Genomic DNA, 20,391 nt, shown 5'->3' with positions numbered 1-20,391 from the left:
TCCTTTCTAGGCGGTCCTTCTGGTCCAAAGTCAGACCTGAATGCCAAACGGGACTAGCATATTCTACCAGCGGTCGGACAAAAGTAAAAAAAAAAAACGTAATTGGTGGGGGGTTGGAACACCATGACAAGCAAGGAGTTTTAAAGATAGGATAGCTAGGTTTGTCCGTTTGATTATCTCCTGTGTCTGTTTTTTCCACTTCAAGTCATGCATGAGATATATTTCCAAGTTTGATATCCATGATGCCTGAAACATTATTTAAAGCAAGAGATGACCTGTCCCTCAGAAAAGAAAAAGTTAATACAAGTGATTTTTCGTGATTGACGATCATTTTGCCCTCCTCAGCTTGGCATGATAAACTCGCCATTATTCCGTCTGCCTTACTTGAAACACTCCTTTCACCAAGCTGCAGAACGGATAGGTCATCAATGAAGTTAAAGCGATCCGACTCATCATTTGCCATCTCATTTACCATAACCAAAAAAGTAGAGGGCCTAAAATTGTTCCCTGAGGAACTCCACAGTAGATTGGCTGGGGATCAGAATAGGCTGGTGTGTACCTAGTTTTATTTTACTTCTACCTGAAAGAAAATTTGCAACTATTCTTACGAAATATGCATCGACATTAAAATTTGTCAATAGCTTGCGGCTAAGTGTTCTATGGTAAATCAAATGTTTTCCTAAGGTCAATCACGATGAAGTTGACCCCGAGTTCCGGTTCATCTAGATGCTTTAAAACCTTATTAAGCAAACTGATTAAGTAATGGCTTGAAGAACTCTTGGGAATATTACCGAATTGTTGAGTGTCAGTTTAATGCAGAAAAAAATTGACCCTCAAAATATGCATCGACATTTAAATTTGTCACTAGCTTGCGGCTATGAGTTCTATGGTAGATCAAATCAAATGCTGTCTTAAGGTCAATCGCGATGAAGTTGACCCAGCGTTCCGGTTCATCTAGATGCTTTAAAATCTTATTAAGCAAACTAACTAAGTAATGGCTTGTAGAACTCTTGGGAATATTACCGAATTGTTGAGGGTCAGTTTTATGCAGAATAAAATTGACCCTCAAAATATGCATCGACATTAAAATTTGTCACTAGCTTGCAGCTAAGGGTTCTATGGTAGATCAAATCAAATGCTGTCTTAAGGTCAATCGCGATGAAGTTGACCCAGTGTTCCGGTTCATCTAGATGCTTTAAAACCTTATTAAGCAAACTAATTAAGTAATGGCTTGAAGAACTCTTGGGAATATTACAGAATTATTGAGGGTCAGTTTAATGCAGAATAAAATTGACCCTCAAAATATGCATCGACATTAAAATTTGTCAATAGCTTGCGGCTAAGGGTTCTATGGTAGATCAAATCAAATGCTTTCTTAAGGTCAATCGCGATGAGGTTGACCCAGTATTCCGGTTCATCTAGATGCTTTAAAATCTTATTAAGCAAACTAACTAAGTAATGGCTAGTAGAACTCTTGGGAATATTACCGAATTGTTGAGGGTCAGTTTTATGCAGAAAAAAATTGACCCTCAAAATATGCATCGACATTTAAATTTGTCACTAGCTTGCGGCTATGAGTTCTATGGTAGATCAAATCAAATGCTTTCTTAAGGTCAATCGCGATGAGGTTGACCCAGCGTTCCGGTTCATCTAGATGCTTTAAAATCTTATTAAGCAAACTAACTAAGTAATGGTTAGTAGAAGTCTTGAGAATCTTACCGAATTGTTGAGGGTCAGTTTTATGCAGAATAAAATTGACCCTCAAAATATGCATCGACATTAAAATTTGTCAATAGCTTGCGGCTAAGGGTTCTATGGTAGATCAAATCAAATGCTGTCTTAAGGTCAATCGCGATGAGGTTGACCCAGCGTTCCGGTTCATCTAGATGTTTTAAAATCTTATTAAGCAAACTGACTAAGTAATGGCTTGTAAAACTCTTGGGAATATTACCGAATTATTGAGGGTCAATTTTATGCAGAATAAAAGTTTTCAGCCACCCAGTGATGAAACTTTCATAGATCTTGCTAAAAATTGATGTCATCGTAATAGGCCGCACACCAGTAAAATCACAGGGTGATCCTCTTTTGGGAATAGATGTTATGAATCCCTTTTTACAATTTTGCGGATACTGGACGGACATTGTAATCTTGCTGAATATTAAAGTTAACGGAGCACTCAAAAATTCAGGAAAGGCCTTAATGAGATCAACAGAAATATCGCGTGGTGTAATACTGGTCCTCTTCAGTTTCATCAGTTTGAGGCAAACTTGCGATTCTGTGATGATTGGGAAATCCATCAGACCAGGAGATGGATGCGGAAAATCCCCCGAGTTTAGAGGTGGAAGTGATTGAACAATTGCTGCCAGATGAGTGTGTAGGCAATCTGCAGTTTCTTTGTCTGGCTCATCATAGCCAATATCCAATCCAGTCTGCGTTTTACCTGTCATTTGCTTTATCCTTTTGTACCACTGTCCAGGCTTACAATCCAATAAATGAGATACTTCCTTTTGGTAGTACAACGCCGCTGCCTGGCGGGTCGTTTCTCTGATTTTATTCTTCAGGGTAGTAGCTTCTTTATGTTTTTTTTTTCCTGAAAAGCTGTCTCATTTTTCTTCTTAGTGCTTTGATTTCTTTTGTAACGTATGGAAAATCTGCTGAAAAACTTTTGCTCACTTTTTCTGGAAAATAGAAATGGTACTTGCCAAGAAGTTTTTTCTTGAAAAGTAGGGGCCATTTCATCAGCATAAGCCGTAAAAATTATGCCGCCCCATTTTTCAGTCGTGAGCCAATTGCCGAAACCAAACAATCTGCTGTTTGTGATTGGCCGACTTGTAGTTGTTTCTGTAGTGTGTTTGACCCGGACTTTGCTTGTGGGATGCAGCTCATGGGTACAAAAGTGGTAGCTTCCTCCTATCGGGGGACCTGGGGAGTGTTACCTATAGAGTTGAGACGTGTTAGTAGCTATGCGGTGCAGAGCCATATCACCCTTTGTTGTTGGGCCATCAACCAACTGTTTTAGACCTAATCCTGCTTCCAAAGACTCAAGTCATAGTTCATTAGCGTCACCAAGCAGGAACATACTACCCGTGGGGTATTTATCCTGTATGTGGTCAGTGCTTAATTGAAGCTTTTCCCGGAAAGCTTTTTGACAACTGACATCTTGTCCTGGCGAATAACAAAAAACACACACAACAATACCATTACAATGGGAGGGCAGGCGTTTGGGCTCCGTAAATACCCAAAGAACCTCATCGTAATCATCAAGCTCAGGTACCTCTATCTGAAAAGCAAGAATTTTCTTATTAATATAAATTACAAGACGTCCTCCCTTTTTTCCAAACCAGTGGTCATCTGGGCGTAACTTTATCATTTTATTATAACCGGACAAACTGAGTAGATCTGGATTTTGTCTATGAACCTCTGTTACTGCTACTATTGGGGCTCCAATTACTTGAGCTAAATTCTCCAGCTCAATAATCTTATCCGGACTTACACTTTCCGCATTACTATACAAAAACTAGGCAGAGCAAAAATGTCAGAAGAGTATTCTTTAAACTTGGTTTTCACCCTAGTCCTTGGGCAGACATTTTCTTCTAATGGCGAAAACCTGTTACTACTGTAAACGCGGGATTTTGATATTTTAGGAAGGATAGATCTAGGGATTGGGGAAGGGTCGGTGGGGAGGGAGGGCTCATAGGGGAACCAGAGGGATACGCTGAGCCCGTCTGACCCGCGGTGACCGCGAAGAAGGGATCCAGTAACGCGGTTTTGGTAATAAAAAAGGCTGTTGTGGGCGCAATTGGGGGGAGGGGAACCGAAAAGGCGGATTTCTTTGGTTCAGCTGTTGGCCCCTCGTCTCGACAAGTTTTTTGGTACCGAGTCGGGTCTAGAATTATTGCTTGAAGCATTGGTCCCATAAACAGTCTGGCTGGCTATGGCTTGGCATACTACAATCGAATACTGCATCATGGTTAAAACGATTAAAACAAGACAATCGGTCAAAATACTTAAAAGCCGCTGAAGGATTAATGCGACATTTTAAATTACTAGCACTATGAGCAAAACTGCGAAACACTTTTTCTTAGTTTCTCGTCTTTCGTTAATTCCTAGTCCTTCAGCAATTTTAGGACAACGTCACAACTTTTTTCAAATAGCTGTAAATTCAGAGCGTCGATTTCGGTCTGTTTCATCGACAGGGATCAGGCTTGACATTCAAGTTTTACTTCCATGCTGTAGATCTTTTTCCAAGTTGCAGGATTAAATTGTCTTTTGATACACAAGTCTCGCAACTATTGGGACAATTTTGAGGGGGTAGATTCTCCAAAGGCGGGGAAAACATATTGTTGAGGTTAACGACACAGTGTGTAGGAGTATCAGCCTCAGAGTGCTCAGTTACAACAACCATAACACATGTGCTGCATTTCCAGTTGGGGTTTTCTTGCCGTAATACGGGTGTGTTTCCGGCACAGGGGGGGGGGGGGGGATGGAACCATAAAAGGCATTTCGAGCTCTGAATCGTCACACCTATTCCATATTGCCTCTCACATCCAGGGCAGATATAAGTAGGTCTGGTTCCTGTCATATTCAGTATACAATTTTACTGGTAATACAACTAATTAATAAGTCCAAAATCAATTTCCTTCCAAATGCGGTTGTTAATTCATAAATCCCAAGGGAATTTATACACAAATAATAGCTGTCAAATAATCCAAGTTCCGATTCTGAAACTATTTTCAATAAAAGTCCGTAGGGTAATCAAACAACTAAATAATCCAAGTTCAAGGTTGATTATGAGAAGTCCATAGAGAAGCACAATTGAGTCTTACTGTATAATTGGATTGTATCCAGATTATATCCAACAGAGGTGTTTACAGTATGAACTCTCAATCAAGACTGATTGAGACTGATACTATAGGGTGTCATCAAGACGAAGCCCTTTTACAGGGGCTACGTAGCCCAGTTTTGGCATAATTGGAGCAAAAGTATGAGGTCCACTTTCAATAAATCATCTTTGTTTAAGGTAATTATATGCTTAATTTAGAATTTTAATAATGATTAACTATAATAATGATTATATTACATGACAATAAATTTTAACAAAATTAAGTAGCAGACAATTAATTTAATATTTTGGTAGTCCTTATTAAAATTCAGGATTAGTACAAGCAAGTACACTCTACAAAGAAAAGCCCTTCACAGCTATAGCCAATGAACCCCAAATCAGCTTAATTTAGCCTTGCATGCAACTTTACGTTATTAGCATCTTATGTAGATTTTATTTCGAAAGACAGTTATAAATAGAATATTATATATTGCTAGCCTCGTTCAACGTCCACGATTGCATGATGTTTTCTACATGTCTTTTTGTATTCTCCAAGAAATCACCAATAAATCTATCAAGTCTAAAACTATCAATCTAATTAAATCTATCAATCTATCACTAAAGCAGATAAATAAATACAAACCTTTTTAGCCAGCTCATCTCCATACTCGATATCTAATTCATGTAGAGTTTCAATATGATCAGACGTAAAAGCTATAGGAACTAACAACAAATGCTTCCTTCCCCGTTTCACTAGAGCTTCTATGGCCTTGTCTGTTGCTGGTTCCAACCAAGGGACAGGCCCAACTTTGGATTGCCACACCAAACGATATCCATTGGAATAATCCAGTTCTTTCATCACTAGGTTAACCGTGGCACCCACTTCGGCAGGGTACGGGTCACCTCGACTTACTGTCTGAAATCGGGAAAAAATACAGTAATCGGAAAAAAAAAATCGGAGTTCGCTTCCATTCAAGTGTTTTTCTCTCCGGAAAAAAAGGTTAATCAAAATTCAAGTTTCTATTAAACCTGCAAATGTGATAATCAAATGCAATAAATATCTGTGGCTTTTTTTTGTAAGACCACACTTCATTTTTATGACGAATAAAGTAAAAGTTCAAAAAGGGATAAGTCCTTTTATTATACAGTGAAAAACATACAAAACGTTCTGGATAACAAGTTCCACATACATGAATGATCGTCATCAGCAGATAAACAAAACAGTCAGCAGATCGTCATTAACAGTTTATAAATAATTGACTGTAATAGGTAAGAAAATGGAGATCTGCCAAGCTTGCTAAAGAAAACTTAGGGGGTTTTCTTTTTCTTTTTTATAAGAAAGTAGTTGTACTGATCAAGCATAAAAAGAAAACACCCACAAAGACCGACTGTAATAAGATAAGATTTATTGTAAAAAGTCTGTGGGCAACAGCAACACAAAATACAGCCTACAAACAAAGCTTGAGGAACAAAATACGATTTTATATAACACAAACCAAGGAAAAAAACAAAAAAATCTCAACAAGTTTAACATTTTAACCGGCAAACAACAACCATAATAAAATTTAACTCCTAAGAACCTATAAAACTATCCCCTCAAACATATTTCCCTATGTTTAATCCCTAAACGAAGAAACTAAAGCAACTGTATAATAGCACACGCGTTCCTCTCAGACATCCACTCAAATTAACCGACATTCACTCCCAAACACTCGTCTGAAACATTTATTCCGCAACTCAGACATCACTTCACATTCGGATACAGTATGAAATAAATTCTCATTCACAAATCCACACATGGGGCAAAAGTAGGGGCCGACCACGAGCCTAAACTTTCCCAAAAATGTTATTATCTCCTCTAAATTCAAACTGTTCACCCCCCCCCTCCTAACCAACAACAAATTCTTCAAATCTGCTCTATTCCACCCAAATTTAAAATGTTCTTCCTCCCCCCAACACTCTTTAGCTTGGGAGTAAAACCTCAAAAACATGGATTGGTCCTTATGAGCTTGCCACTCTTGGATTTCTTGGTCTTTAGGGTTTGCTGGACTTCCTTCCATACTGAAACACTCTATTGTACAAAGCAAAAATTTAATTATTTTATAAGGCAAGACGAATTTGATAGCAAAAGAAATCTTTGACAGAAGTAAGAAGTGCACACTGTCTTGACATGAAGACCAACAAGTCTAGTAAAGGACGAACCACAGCCCATAGTAACATTAGAATAAGCCAATACCCTTAAATGCTTGTCCAGTTTCATCAAAGAATAGCCAAAACTTATAAAATATCCATAGAATAACCAGGAAAACAAGCTTAAAGATAGAAGAAAGAAAGAGAAAGGTAAAAACACTTATTCACACTTATTCGTCCTGATTGGTCAATTCGCTCTCAATCAAAATGGATCTGTTAACACATTTTTGTATGTTTTCTAGCTTCTTCTGTCACGACTGCCAGCACAGCAACTAGTCCCTCGAGGGTGATTGTCATGACCGCTAAGTCGTTGGCGAACTCAGCTTCACTAAAGGGCCAGTCACCAAACACCAGTCCGAAGTTCAGTTGGGTAATGGTCTTCGTCATCTTGAATGTTGCAATTACGTAGTTCATCCCAAATCACTTTTTACTTACAGTTTGTTACCACGAACTGTTTGGCACGGTTTTTGCACTTGGTGATACACTCTTATTAACAAGTGTCGATGCCCTGCACAAGCAATATTATGTCTATTACACCCAACGCATTGATTATTCATGCCTACAAATATTATGTTAAAACAGAGAGGTAACCCATAAAATCAGCAAAGTCTACCAAAACAAACAAAACCCAGAAGAATTATCTATTCATCAAAATTCAGATTAATGTATTGTTTACTATGCTGTAGCTTCCTCGAAGTGCGCCAATTCTGAAGGTCATCTTGCAGCACTGTTTGCAGTCACGGTTTCCATCAGGAAATCTCGTGATTAGTCTACCCCGGCACCCGTATAAGATCGCACAAGCATGATTCCACTACTGGGGATAGGGACGGAGGAAAGACTTTATGACTGAGTGTTTTCCATTTCTGTCAAAAGACCTTCAATGTCTGTCAAAAGACCTTCAACATTACTAATAAATTGATGTTCTGACGGCAACAGAATGCAATTGCATCATTCATGCCAACTAAAACTGATTTTAATATATTTGGAGGTTAATTACAGCCCTTTTTTAAGAAAAATGTCCTTCCAAGGCTATAGTTAGTTGAAAAGATACGCTACTAAACTCACTCCACCAAGGTATATTCAAAGGTCAAGACGTTCCAATTCGTCTGGGGGAATGTTTCTCTATCGTCCTGAAAAATTATAAGCTTAGGAGTGAAAAAACCAAAGTATAATCACCTATGGAACAAGTACTGACAAAACCTATCCTCTCCACACAAAAAAAGTGACCCTTTGTATACCTATGCGAACCTGGCAACTAAAAACCGTAGTTACACAATTCATCCCGGTCACTCGGTATTTTGGCTCGGAGCGATTAAGTAGTACAGCCCTTTGAGTCTAGAGGCGCTGAGGTACGCGGGGTCACTTTTGGAGATTTTTGTCAGTACTTGTTCCGTAGGTGATTATACTTTGGAAAAAACTATGGCACGAGCAGCGTTGCCACTGTTAGTACATTTCTAACAATTTTGTACCTTTATTTCAGTACTTCCTTAATTTACATTAGAAATGAATCCAACAAAGGATAGATTTGATTCAAAGCGAGAAAAAATAGTCTCGAGTTCCCCTGAAACGATCGCAACGAGATTGGTACTTTCACTACGGAATCTGACCTTGACTAAATGTATTATACAGAATAGGAAATTATGTAAAGTCCGACAAAGAGGTCAAACACAAAAAAAAAATGAGGACTTTTTTTTCGCCATACGAGTGGTCGATTAAAATATAAACCACCCATCGGGTTTCTTTTGAATTTCTTCTGTTTTTCCCTTGGTCAAATTGGTTGCTAAACAGGTATATTAAAACGATAGCCTAATAATGTCTTTTGTCACTAATTTCAAAAAAAAATGGTTGTTTTCCCCTTTAAGCCACTTATTATTTACCTTCATCGGCAATGAATGTGCTGAGAACAAGATGACGACATCTGATCTGATGTCTTCAGGAAATTTTTGCAGTTCGGCTTTGACTAACTCAGCAAATGCTTTGACAAGGAGTTCATTAGTGCCCCAACGATCGATAAAGCTCCATCGCATCTTTGTCTCCTTATTTCTGAAAAAATTAGCAAAAATAATAGGATAATAAGAACACTCTTGCACTTATATAAGATACAGTCAGAACATTAGTATTAAATATAAAAACTGCCGTAATTTCCCTGTACAGAAATACCTCTTAACTTTCTGCGAGGAGACACACTGGTGGTGATAAGTAGTACGGGCTCCTCTTTCCCAAAATATGGAAAACCATATATAAATACGTACTTTAAAAAAACTTAATAAAAATAGGTCATTTTCCATCAGATTCAGAGAAAATAAAATAAATTCTAATAAAATTTTAATTTTAATAGAATTTTAGAAAACTTAATAAAATAGGTCGTTTTCCATCAGAGAGATTGATAGAAAATGAAAAAGAAATGAAATGGTGATGATATGGTGACAATGGTGGAGATGGTGACAACAGATACAGCTAAAGTCAAAGTTATATTTTTAGTTTGTTGCCAATTGCGTTAAACCTGAAATGAAAATTTTAAGCCTAATTATAGTAAATAAATTCTGCTAACGGAAAGTCAGTTTTATCATTAGATTTTCATCATTGGTTTTTGTCGGATTGAATTTTCCCGATTTTATGATAATGGAGGATAGAACCATCATTAGTTGACCAACTTTATTACCGATAGCCCTGAAACTACACGAAAAAATGAGTATTCCTCTCTTGGTGATTCTTGCAATCAGCTTTACAGTCATAACCATCAACCAGCAACCATAACACTTAGTACAAAACAAGTGATACTAATTTTCAAAATACTAATCTCCAACTACAAGTACTTCGTCAGTATTCTTTACTCACCTAGGTCCATGCTGAGCTGTCACGGGGGTTAACCTTTAGAGTCACTTTTGATAGAAACTTTCAAAAAATGTAAGCACGCAAAGATGTAGAAACAGTTAATAACAAAGATACCAAGATGTGAAGAAAGAAAAAGTAAATAGGACTGAAGCAAAAACATGGAACACTATAGCCAAAATGTAGATGCAGAAGATGTAGAAACACTTAATAGCAAAGATGCCAAGATGTGAAGAAAGAAGCAGTTAATAGGACTGAAGCAAAACCATGGGACAATATAGCCAAAATGTAGATGTAGAAGATGTAGAAACAGCTAATAGCAAAGATGCCAAGATGTGAAGAAAGAAAAAGTTAGTAGGACTGAAGCAAAAACTGTGGAACAATAAAGCCAAAATGCAGATGTAGAACATGTAGAAACAGTTAATAGCAAAGATGCCAAGATGTGAAGAAAGAAACAGTTAATAGGATTGAAGCAAAAACCATGGGACAATATAGCCAAAATGTAGATGAAGAAGATGTAGAAACAGTTAATAGCAAAGGTGACAAGATGTGAAGAAAGAAACAGTTAATAGAACTGGAGCAAAAACCATGGACAATATAGCCAAAATGTAGATGTAGAAGATGTAGAAACAGTTAAAGTAAAGATGGCAAGATGTGAAGAAAGAAACAGTTAATAGGACTGAAGCAAAAACCATGGGACAATATAGCCAAAATGTACATGTAGAAGATGTAGAAACAGTTAATAGCAAAGATGCCAAGATGTGAAGAAAGAAACAGTTAGTAGGACTGAAGCAAAAAACGTGGAACAATTAATCCAAAATTCAGATGTAGAACATGTAGAAACAGTTAATAGTAAAGATGCCAAGATTTGAAGAAAGAAACAGTTAATAGGACTGAAGCAAAAACCATGGACAATATAGCCAAAATATAGATATAGAAGATGTAGAAACAGTTAATAGCAAAGATGCCAAGATATGAAGAAAGAAACAGCTAATAGGACTGGAGCAATAACCATGGACAATATAGCCAAAATGTAGATGTAGAAGATGTAGAAAATGTTAAAGCAAAGATGGCAAGATGTGAAGAAAGAAACAGTTAATAGGACTGAAGCAAAAACCATGGGACAATATAGCCAAAATGTAGATGCAGAAGATGTAGAAACAGTTAATAGGACTGGAGCAAAAACCATGGAACAATAAAGCCAAAATTTAGATGTAGAAGATGTAAAAACAGTTAATAGCAAAGATGTCAAGATGTGGAGAAAGAAGCAGTTAATAGGACTGAAGCAAAACCATGGGACAATATAGCCAAAATATAGATGTAGAAACAGCTAATAGCAAAGATGCCAAGATGTGAAGAAAGAAAAAGTTAATAGAACTGAAGCAAAAACATGGAACAATATAGCCAAAATGTAGATGTAGAAGATGTTGAAACAGTTAATAGCAAAGATGTCAAGATGTGAAGAAAGAAACAGTTAATAGGACTGAAGCAAAACCATGGGACAATATAGCCAAAATATAGATGTAGAAACAGCTAATAGCAAAGATGCCAAGATGTGAAGAAAGAAAGTTAGTAGGACTGAAGCAAAAACCGTGGAAAAATAAAGCCAAAATGCAGATGTAGAACATGTAGAAACAGTTAATAACAAAGATACCAAGATGTGAAGAAAGAAATAGTTAATAGGACTGAAGCAAAAACATGGAACAATATAGCCAAAATGTAGATGCAGAAGATGTAGAAACACTTAATAGCAAAGATGCCAAGATGTGAAGAAAGAAGCAGTTAATAGGACTGAAGCAAAACCATGGGACAATATAGCCAAAATGTAGATGTAGAAGATGTAGAAACAGCTAATAGCAAAGATGCCAAGATGTGAAGAAAGAAACAATTAGTAGGACTGAAGCAAAAACCGTGGAACAATAAAGCCAAAATGCAGATGTAGAATATGTAGAAACACTTAATAGCAAAGATGCCAAGATGTGAAGAAAGAAACAGTTAATAGGATTGAAGCAAAAACCATGGACAATATAGCCAAAATGTAGATGAAGAAGATGTAGAAACAGTTAATAGCAAAGGTGACAAGATGTGAAAAAAGAAACAGTTAATAGGACTGGAGCAAAAACCATGGACAATATAGCCAAAATGTAGATGTAGAAGATGTAGAAACAGTTAAAGTAAAGATGTCAAGATGTGAAGAAAGAAACAGTTAATAGGACTGAAGCAAAAACCATGGGACAATATAGCCAAAATGTAGATGTAGAAGATGTAGAAACAGTTAATAGCAAAGATGCCAAGATGTGAAGAAAGAAGCAGTTAGTAGGACTGAAGCAAAAACCATGGGACAATTAAGCCAAAATGCAGATGTAGAAGATGTAAAAACAGTTAATAGTAAAGATGCCAAGATATGAAGAAAGAAACAGTTAATAGGACTGAAGCAAAAATCATGGACAATATAGCCAAAATATAGATACAGAAGATGTAGAAACAGTTAATAGCAAAGATGCCAAGATATGAAGAAAGAAACAGTTAATAGGACTGGAGCAATAACCATGGACAATATAGCCAAAATGTAGATGTAGAAGATGTAGAAACAGTTAAAGCAAAGATGGCAAGATGTGAAGAAAGAAACAGTTAATAGGACTGAAGCAAAAACCATGGGACAATATAGCCAAAATATAGATGTAGAAACAGCTAATAGCAAAGATGCCAAGATGTGAAGAAAGAAAGTTAGTAGGACTGAAGCAAAAACCGTGGAAAAATAAAGCCAAAATGCAGATGTAGAACATGTAGAAACAGTTAATAACAAAGATACCAAGATGTGAAGAAATAAAAAGTTAATAGGACTGAAGCAAAAGAAATGGAACAATATAGCCAAAATGTAGATGTAGAAGATGTAGAAACACTTAATAGCAAAGATGCCAAGATGTGAAGAAAGAAACAGTTAATAGGACTGAAGCAAAACCATGGGACAATATAGCCAAAATGTAGATGTAGAAGATGTAGAAACAGCTAATAGCAAAGATGCCAAGATGTGAAGAAAGAAACAATTAGTAGGACTGAAGCAAAAACCGTGGAACAATAAAGCCAAAATGCAGATGTAGAATATGTAGAAACACTTAATAGCAAAGATGCCAAGATGTGAAGAAAGAAACAGTTAATAGGATTGAAGCAAAAACCATGGACAATATAGCCAAAATGTAGATGAAGAAGATGTAGAAACAGTTAATAGCAAAGGTGACAAGATGTGAAGAAAGAAACAGTTAATAGAACTGGAGCAAAAACCATGGACAATATAGCCAAAATGTAGATGTAGAAGATGTAGAAACAGTTAAAGTAAAGATGTGAAGAAAGAAACAGTTAATAGGATTGAAGCAAAAACCATGGGACAATATAGCCAAAATGTAGATGTAGAAGATGTACAAACAGTTAATAGCAAAGATACCAAGATGTGAAGAAAGAAACAGTTAGTAGGACTGAAGCAAAAACCGTGGAACAATAAAGCCAAAATGCAGATGTAGAAGATGTAAAAACAGTTAATAGCAAAGATGCTAAGATGTGAAGAAAGAGACAGTTAATAGGATTGAAGCAAAAATCATGGGACAATATAGCCAAAATATAGATATAGAAGATGTAGAAACAGTTAATAGCAAAGATGCCAAGATATGAAGAAAGAAACAGTTAATAGGACTGGAGCAATAACCATGGACAATATAGCCAAAATGTAGATGTAGAAGATGTAGAAACAGTTAAAGCAAAGATGGCAAGATGTGAAGAAAGAAACAGTTAATAGGACTGAAGCAAGAACCATGGAACAACAAAGCCAAAATGTAGATGTAGAAGATGTAAAAACAGTTAATAGCAAAGATGCCAAGATGTGAAGAAAGAAAAAGTTAATAGGACTGAAGCAAAAACATGGAACAATATAGCCAAAATGTAGATGTAGAAGACGTAGAAACAGTTAATAGCAAAGATGCCAAGATGTGAAGAAAGAAACAGTTAATAGGACTGAAGCAAAACCATGGGACAATATAGCCAAAATATAGATGCAGAAACAGCTAATAGCCAAGATGCCAAGATGTGAAGAAAGAAAGTTAGTAGGACTGAAGCAAAAACCGTGGAAAAATAAAGCCAAAATGCAGATGTAGAACATGTAGAAACAGTTAATAGCAAAGATGCCAAGATATGAAGAAAGAAACAGTTAATAGGACTGGAGCAAAAACCATGGATATTATAGCCAAAATGTAGATGTGGAAGATGTAGAAACGGTTAAAGCAAAGATGGCAAGATGTGAAGAAAGAAACAGTTAATAGGACTGAAGCAAAAACCATGGGACAACATAGCCAAAATGTAGATGCAGAAGATGTAGAAACAGTTAATAGCAAAGATGCCAAGATGTGAAGAAAGAAACAGTTAATAGGACTGGAGCAAGAACCATGGAACAATAAAGCCAAAATGTAGATGTAGAAGATGTAAAAACAGTTAATAGCAAAGATGCCAAGATGTGAAGAAAGAAAAAGTTAATAGGACTGAAGCAAAAACATGGACAATATAGCCAAAATGTAGATGTAGAAGACGTAGAAACAGTTAATAGCAAAGATGCCAAGATGTGAAGAAAGAAACAGTTAATAGGACTGAAGCAAAAACCATGGGACAATATAGCCAAAATGTAGATGTAGAAGATGTAGAAACAGTTAATAGCAAAGATGCCAAGATGTGAAGAAAGAAGCACTTAGTAGGACTGAAGCAAAAACCATGGGACAATATAGCCAAAATGTAGATGCAGAAGATGTAGAAACAGTTAATAGCAAAGATGCCAAGATATGAAGAAAGAAACAGTTAATAGGACTGGAGCAAGAACCATGGAACAATAAAGCCAAAATGCAGATGTAGAAGATGTAAAAACAGTTAATAGCAAAGATGCCAAGATGTGAAGAAAGAAACAGCAAATATGACTGAAGCAAAAACCATGGACAATATAGTCAAAATATAGATATAGAAGATGTAGAAACAGTTAATAGCAAAGATGCCAAGATGTGAAGAAAGAAACAGTTAATAGGACTGAAGCAAAAACCATGGAACAATGTAGCAAAAATAGAATCAACGATAATTATGCTAAGTACGGTGAATACATGGGAAGCACAGATATCATGCAATAAAATTGTTTAGAAATTACTAGAAAAGGCTTATTGATCACTTCGTCAAAAGTATATCCAGGATTTTGTTCGGGGTTGGATGTAAACAAAAACTTTAAAAAACGCGTTAAGAATTTGTTTATATCCATTTTTGTTACGTTTCATGAGTCGGAAAAAAAATTAAGGGTGGGGGTTCAAATCCGGTTAACCTCCCCCCCCCATGATACAACTTTGAACTTCCTTGAATTTTGCCCAATCTCGAAGTATGTATAAAATGAAAAATCCTGAATTTCCCAACGATGCATCTTGCCCAGATGTCTATGAATCAAATTCAGAAAATAACTGGAAAGCTTGATACCTAGGAGTCTACTGCTCCTAATGGTATAAACCCAAGAGGCTTCAAGGTTATTGGGGTGCAAGTTTTGGTATGTTATTTTTGTGCTCTCCCACGGTTTTGGTATATCAACAAAAAACAAAAACTTGACTTTCATTCTACTGCTAAAATCCTGTTCTTTCCTTCTACTGAATTTGTTTTTGATTAAAGGGTGTGCAGGATCTTTTGGCTGAAAATACGTCGAAGGTCGTTAAAAGAAGGATAATTTTCTTATTTTTTAACCAACTTTCTCTAAGAAAAGTCAAAGTAATATCATAGTTCTGGCTCGTTGAATGGATGTGTCTAAAAATTCTTAATGGAATGATAGAAAGATCGTATCCTATATGTGCAAGTTACTGCAAACTTGTCACAAAATCACATGCTTCAGAGGGAACATACACCTCAAGGAAATTGTAATTTTGTAGCCTCTCAACTGTTAATAATATACAAAGTATAGATTTGGGCCAGCCTTTCCTTTCCTAGGGAAAGTAAATATACCTTTAGGAAAGGAAAGGAAAAGGTATAGCTTTCTTCAGGACCTTCCCTAACGACGAGAGAACCGCGCTTGTTGCAGCAAGTTCAAGAAATGGCACTGACAATCTAAGCCACTCTTGACATATTAGCCGCATTTACTATCCCGTATAGTCTTAGAAGGCATTGTAAATGAAGCAATGGAAACGTACTGTTAATATTTTGATATGCAACGGGTTTTTAGGAGGTTTTCTGTTCGGTTTCAAGCTGAGGCCACATCAGATCAACACTCTCAAGTAGCTTCTTGAAAATCGGTTTTTTTTTACAATAATACCCAAGTAATTGTCGTTTATGACAACCACTGACACTGGTCACTGCCACACCCATGTGGTTCTAAGTTACTATGGTTCCATAGCTACATCCAATTGTTTTCTAATCCTTTAAAAAGACTTAGATTCCCTTTTCAAATAGATTCCTTTTCTCAAAACTTTTACATCCAAGGCCCAATAATACTTGCCATAAATGGTAGATACATTAGGACCAGAAGTCAAAATATAATGTGTAAAAGAGAGAAAGATCTTGGAATGGTTAGACAATTCTTTAAAAATTATTGATATTCACTGAAGTTCGAGATGATCTCCATCTATAACAAGACAAACTAAGATCTTTCATTGACAAAATACATGATAAATAATTTTCTAAACTGGTCGACGGGGAGCAGGGCTCGATGTGTCGGCCATAAACAGAGATAAAAAAAAATGCCGAAATAATAAACAAAAACATACAAGGTTTTAACCTACAAAGTTTAAAAAAAAACATACAGGATAAGATAAGATAAGATATTTATTTCGAGAAATTACTATCACAAGCCCTGAAGGGCCGAATTCGAATTTCGAAGTCCATAAAAAAACAAAAAACCAACAAAATCATAACAAAACCAAAACAATTTAAAGATTGGCAACCAATTAAAAACAAAAAAAAAAATTAAAATAAATAAATAATCAAATATCAGAATGCTTTATGATTCCTTTGTCACTTATATTAAAAAACTTCAAAATGGCAACTAGTTAATAAGATAAAAACTAATAAAACTGAAAAAAAATAAATAATATACACATTAACAAATATTTAAAAAACAACATAAAAAGGGGATAGGGAACAAAAAAGAGTATAGAGAAAACCGAGCTGTTTCTTTTATTATATAAGAGAAACGACAAAATTTATGCACAAATTAACCACTATTTATTATATCAGTAAAAAAAGGGATAAAAGATTTGTTATACTGCAAGGTAGTACAGAGAATGGGAGATAAGGTGGGGATAGGGTGGGACACAGTTTGTGGAGGACGATTTCTATCAGGTACATGGTATTCAGGGAAAAGGTTCGCAGTACGGGGGTTCAAAAGCGCCAGGATAACAGAGGCGCCACCCCAGCGCGAGAACACCCCAACAAATTTCATACTAATATCTATTATTCATCAATCCCAACATCCAGACAAACAACTATTTTTGAAATATTTTTTTTCTAAGAAAATCGACTCTTGAAACTTGAGAACATTTCTACTAAATTAAGTTTAATTAAAATAGGATGAATCTGGTATCTGATTGAGAATCTAGCTCTTTCTGATTCATAATTCGAAGAAAAATATTTTGTTGATATTCAAACATCAACCACGAGCCTTTCAGTCGCTTTGGCTTGACTCCCGCTTGAATATTGAACTGTAACTGCTAATCCACGTTTTAAATTTGATAATGCAGTTTTAGAGTCTCTCTAGAGTAAGGCAACAAAAAAAAACACCCTCTACAACGAAGAACAATTGAAATCTTCAAAACTCCCGTCATAGTATGCAGGAAAATATGGGTGGAGGTGGGGGTATTAAGATTTAGATTACAGACAAGAAATTTACTTTTCTCCGTGTTCTTCCTCCGCCCTTATTCTTGAACATACTTTAGTGTTTGGAATAAACAGCCTTTGAAGAGTATTGTGTGATTTGGAGGCCAACTGTGACACAAGTGTTTCAAAGAATTGTACCAATTAAAAAAAGGAAACCTTAAACAGCTTTCAGTTTTCTTTTTAGCATTTACACCAAATTTTACTTTACACTTCCGGTAAAAAAAAAAGAAAAAAAAATTCAATTCTATTTTTATACCGTTGTTTTTGTTTGGTACTGTAAATAGTAGTTCAATCGAGGGATAGACACAATAAAACAAATTTCAAAACTCAAATAATTAGAGCATTCTTTCATTATTTTATTCCAGCAATCTTGTTAAAAAAAGTCAACAGTAAAAGTCTCTAATTTATATGATTTTCTCAATAGACATATTAGCAGCATTGGGCTTATTTTGACGATAAGGAAAAATAAAGCAGGAATATTTTAATGAAGTTGAATTTGAAATTAATCCATAAAGTTGCCGTATTTTCTTACTTTAAAGCATAATGTTGATAGATGGCATTCAGACTAGACCCTGTAGTAGTGCACGAATACTGCGGATACTGAGTAAAAGCAACTGCATTTTGCACCCCATCTTTTTCCATTTCCTCCAAAGTATCTTCTGTTAGAGGATGAGCATATCGAAAACCAACGTAGGGCTTGTGGGGGGCCGTTTCCGGACACACCTTGTCCAATATTTGGCACATTAATTCGCCCTAGAAGAACAAAGTAATAAATATATCAAGTATCCTACGGCTTTCATCTCTTTTAACGTGGAATGACAATGGGGGTGAGTGTTATTTTAGCATAAGAAAATCAACCAATATTTCATTTATTTTTCATCTCCTTTATGGAGCCGAGTGGATTGGTGCGCTGGATTTAGGATTCTGTGTCCGAGAGGGCGAGGGTTCGAATTCTGGTGAATCAAAATATTTGGTTTGGGACAGGGGTCAGTGGCGTGACTCTATAAGCTTAGCCAGTCTCCAACCAGCTTTAAATGGGTTCCTGGAGAAATCTGGGGAAGGTAAACAGAAAGGGTGTCCCATTGCACTTCCTTGCTGAAGGGCCAAGAAACGGAGATCAGCACCGCTGGTAGGGACTGTAAGGTGCATTGCCATCTTCTTTACCTTACCTTACCTATATGGAGGGCTCAGAATGAGAGAAGCATATAGATAAACAATGCCCGAAAAATAAAATTAATAAACTGGTTTTACTACTTTAATCTCTTTTATAATGGGGCGGAAATGGGGCGTACATGACTCTCTACTAAAAGAAAACTATTGAATATATCAGATATCCTACAGCTTTCATCTCACTTATGGTGGGGTGCACATGGGAGCAAAAATTCAATCAAGGAAAGTAAATAGATGATTCGTAGGATGGAATATCGCTCTTTGTCGTTTCTTCTGTATTGAGCATAATCTCTTTATACAGTACGTATTTCAATGGGCGCTTCTTCTTTTTTTTTTTTTTTTTTTTTTTTTTTTTATCAATTTATACTGGGAATAAAACGACTGAGAAAGTCAACAATCATAGCAGATTTAGTTTTAATTGAAAAGTTTAAACAGGGGTAGTATTTCATTTTATTAATAAATAGTCGGCAAGGGGTATGGGCGCTCTAGATTTAAGAAAATATGTATTTTGCCCAACCAACCCCTCTAAATCTGCGTGATTTAACACCAATGCAGCCAGAAAAAGTGGACATAGACTTACGAAGAGAATAGTAAAGCTTGACTATTTAAGCTATTATGTAGTCTGAAGGAAAAAAGGTCCTAAGTTGTGCCTCTTCTTTCTAATAAGTAGAGATGGTAATTACTCTGCAAGAAGCGATCGATTACTCCAAAAAGTAGGCAATTATCACTGACTGTCGCCTATTGCATTTTGATTAGACAACTTTCTCCCAGAGACTGAGTCCAGACTTTTCTTTTTACAAAAACGGAATTCAAATAAAATATCACTAATAATAGCACACAAAACTCGAACATACTGGACCTTATTTCACGGATCATTATTGACAATAGGCATTTATTTTTGACCATGCGGAGTGGCGGTCTTTAAGAGTTTCTATCAATTAATTCGACTTCAACCTCAAAGAAACCGTATGCAGCAAAAAGCCAAATAAATAAAAATTGAGTTTTAGCAAGACCATGCTTACAGATGAAAATAGTATTTACCAAAATAAAAGTTCGACGGTTTGTCGGGCAAGAAAAAAGTCCAAAGATCAGGTCCAACTTTAAATACACTATACATAATTTACATATACGATTCGTCAAGTATTTTAGAAACAACCTATAAGAGTACATAAAATTTAATATAAATGAAAGAAATTAAAATATCAGGACAATGATATTAAAGAAATTAAAATTTAGAAATTAAAACATCAATGTACTGAAAGAAATTAAAATATCAATGTACATGTGCATGGAAAAGACAAAGGTCAAAACATACCTACACACAGGGACGGAAATGGGAGGGCGTATGAGAGGATGATCATGAGGATTCTTCAAAAGGAAATGTTAGGAACAAATCTCAAGCATAAAAATATACTTATACTAACTTAAACTAATCCCCCTCCGCCTTTCTATAGGGATAAATAGTTTGATTTTCCAAAAGGTCTGGAATATGTAAATCGATAAGGCCA

General features: G+C 36.0%; 1 protein-coding gene across 3 annotated transcripts in view; it reads right to left on the bottom strand.

Moving 5' to 3' along the window:
• LOC148954455 (ferrochelatase, mitochondrial-like) overlaps positions 1-20,391 on the bottom strand; it is a 113,703-nt gene that overhangs the window by 3,963 nt on the left and 89,349 nt on the right. For all 3 annotated transcript variants that reach the window (XM_089087100.1, XM_089087101.1, XM_089087102.1), the window contains exons 5-7: positions 18,246-18,466; positions 8,890-9,055; positions 5,466-5,738 (exon numbers count right to left, since the gene is read on the bottom strand). In XM_089087100.1, coding sequence (XP_088943226.1) covers positions 5,466-5,738; positions 8,890-9,055; positions 18,246-18,466 — 660 coding nt within the window. The remainder of the gene's footprint in view (positions 1-5,465; positions 5,739-8,889; positions 9,056-18,245; positions 18,467-20,391) is intronic.

Source organism: Artemia sp. Qi Xiang Cuo, chromosome 3 (genome assembly GCF_049724085.1).
Source record: "Artemia sp. Qi Xiang Cuo chromosome 3, ASM4972408v1, whole genome shotgun sequence".
Classification (NCBI taxonomy): domain Eukaryota; kingdom Metazoa; phylum Arthropoda; class Branchiopoda; order Anostraca; family Artemiidae; genus Artemia; species Artemia sp. Qi Xiang Cuo.
The sequence above is the reverse complement of the archived record's forward strand: the minus strand, read 5'-3'. Positions and strand labels throughout refer to the sequence as shown.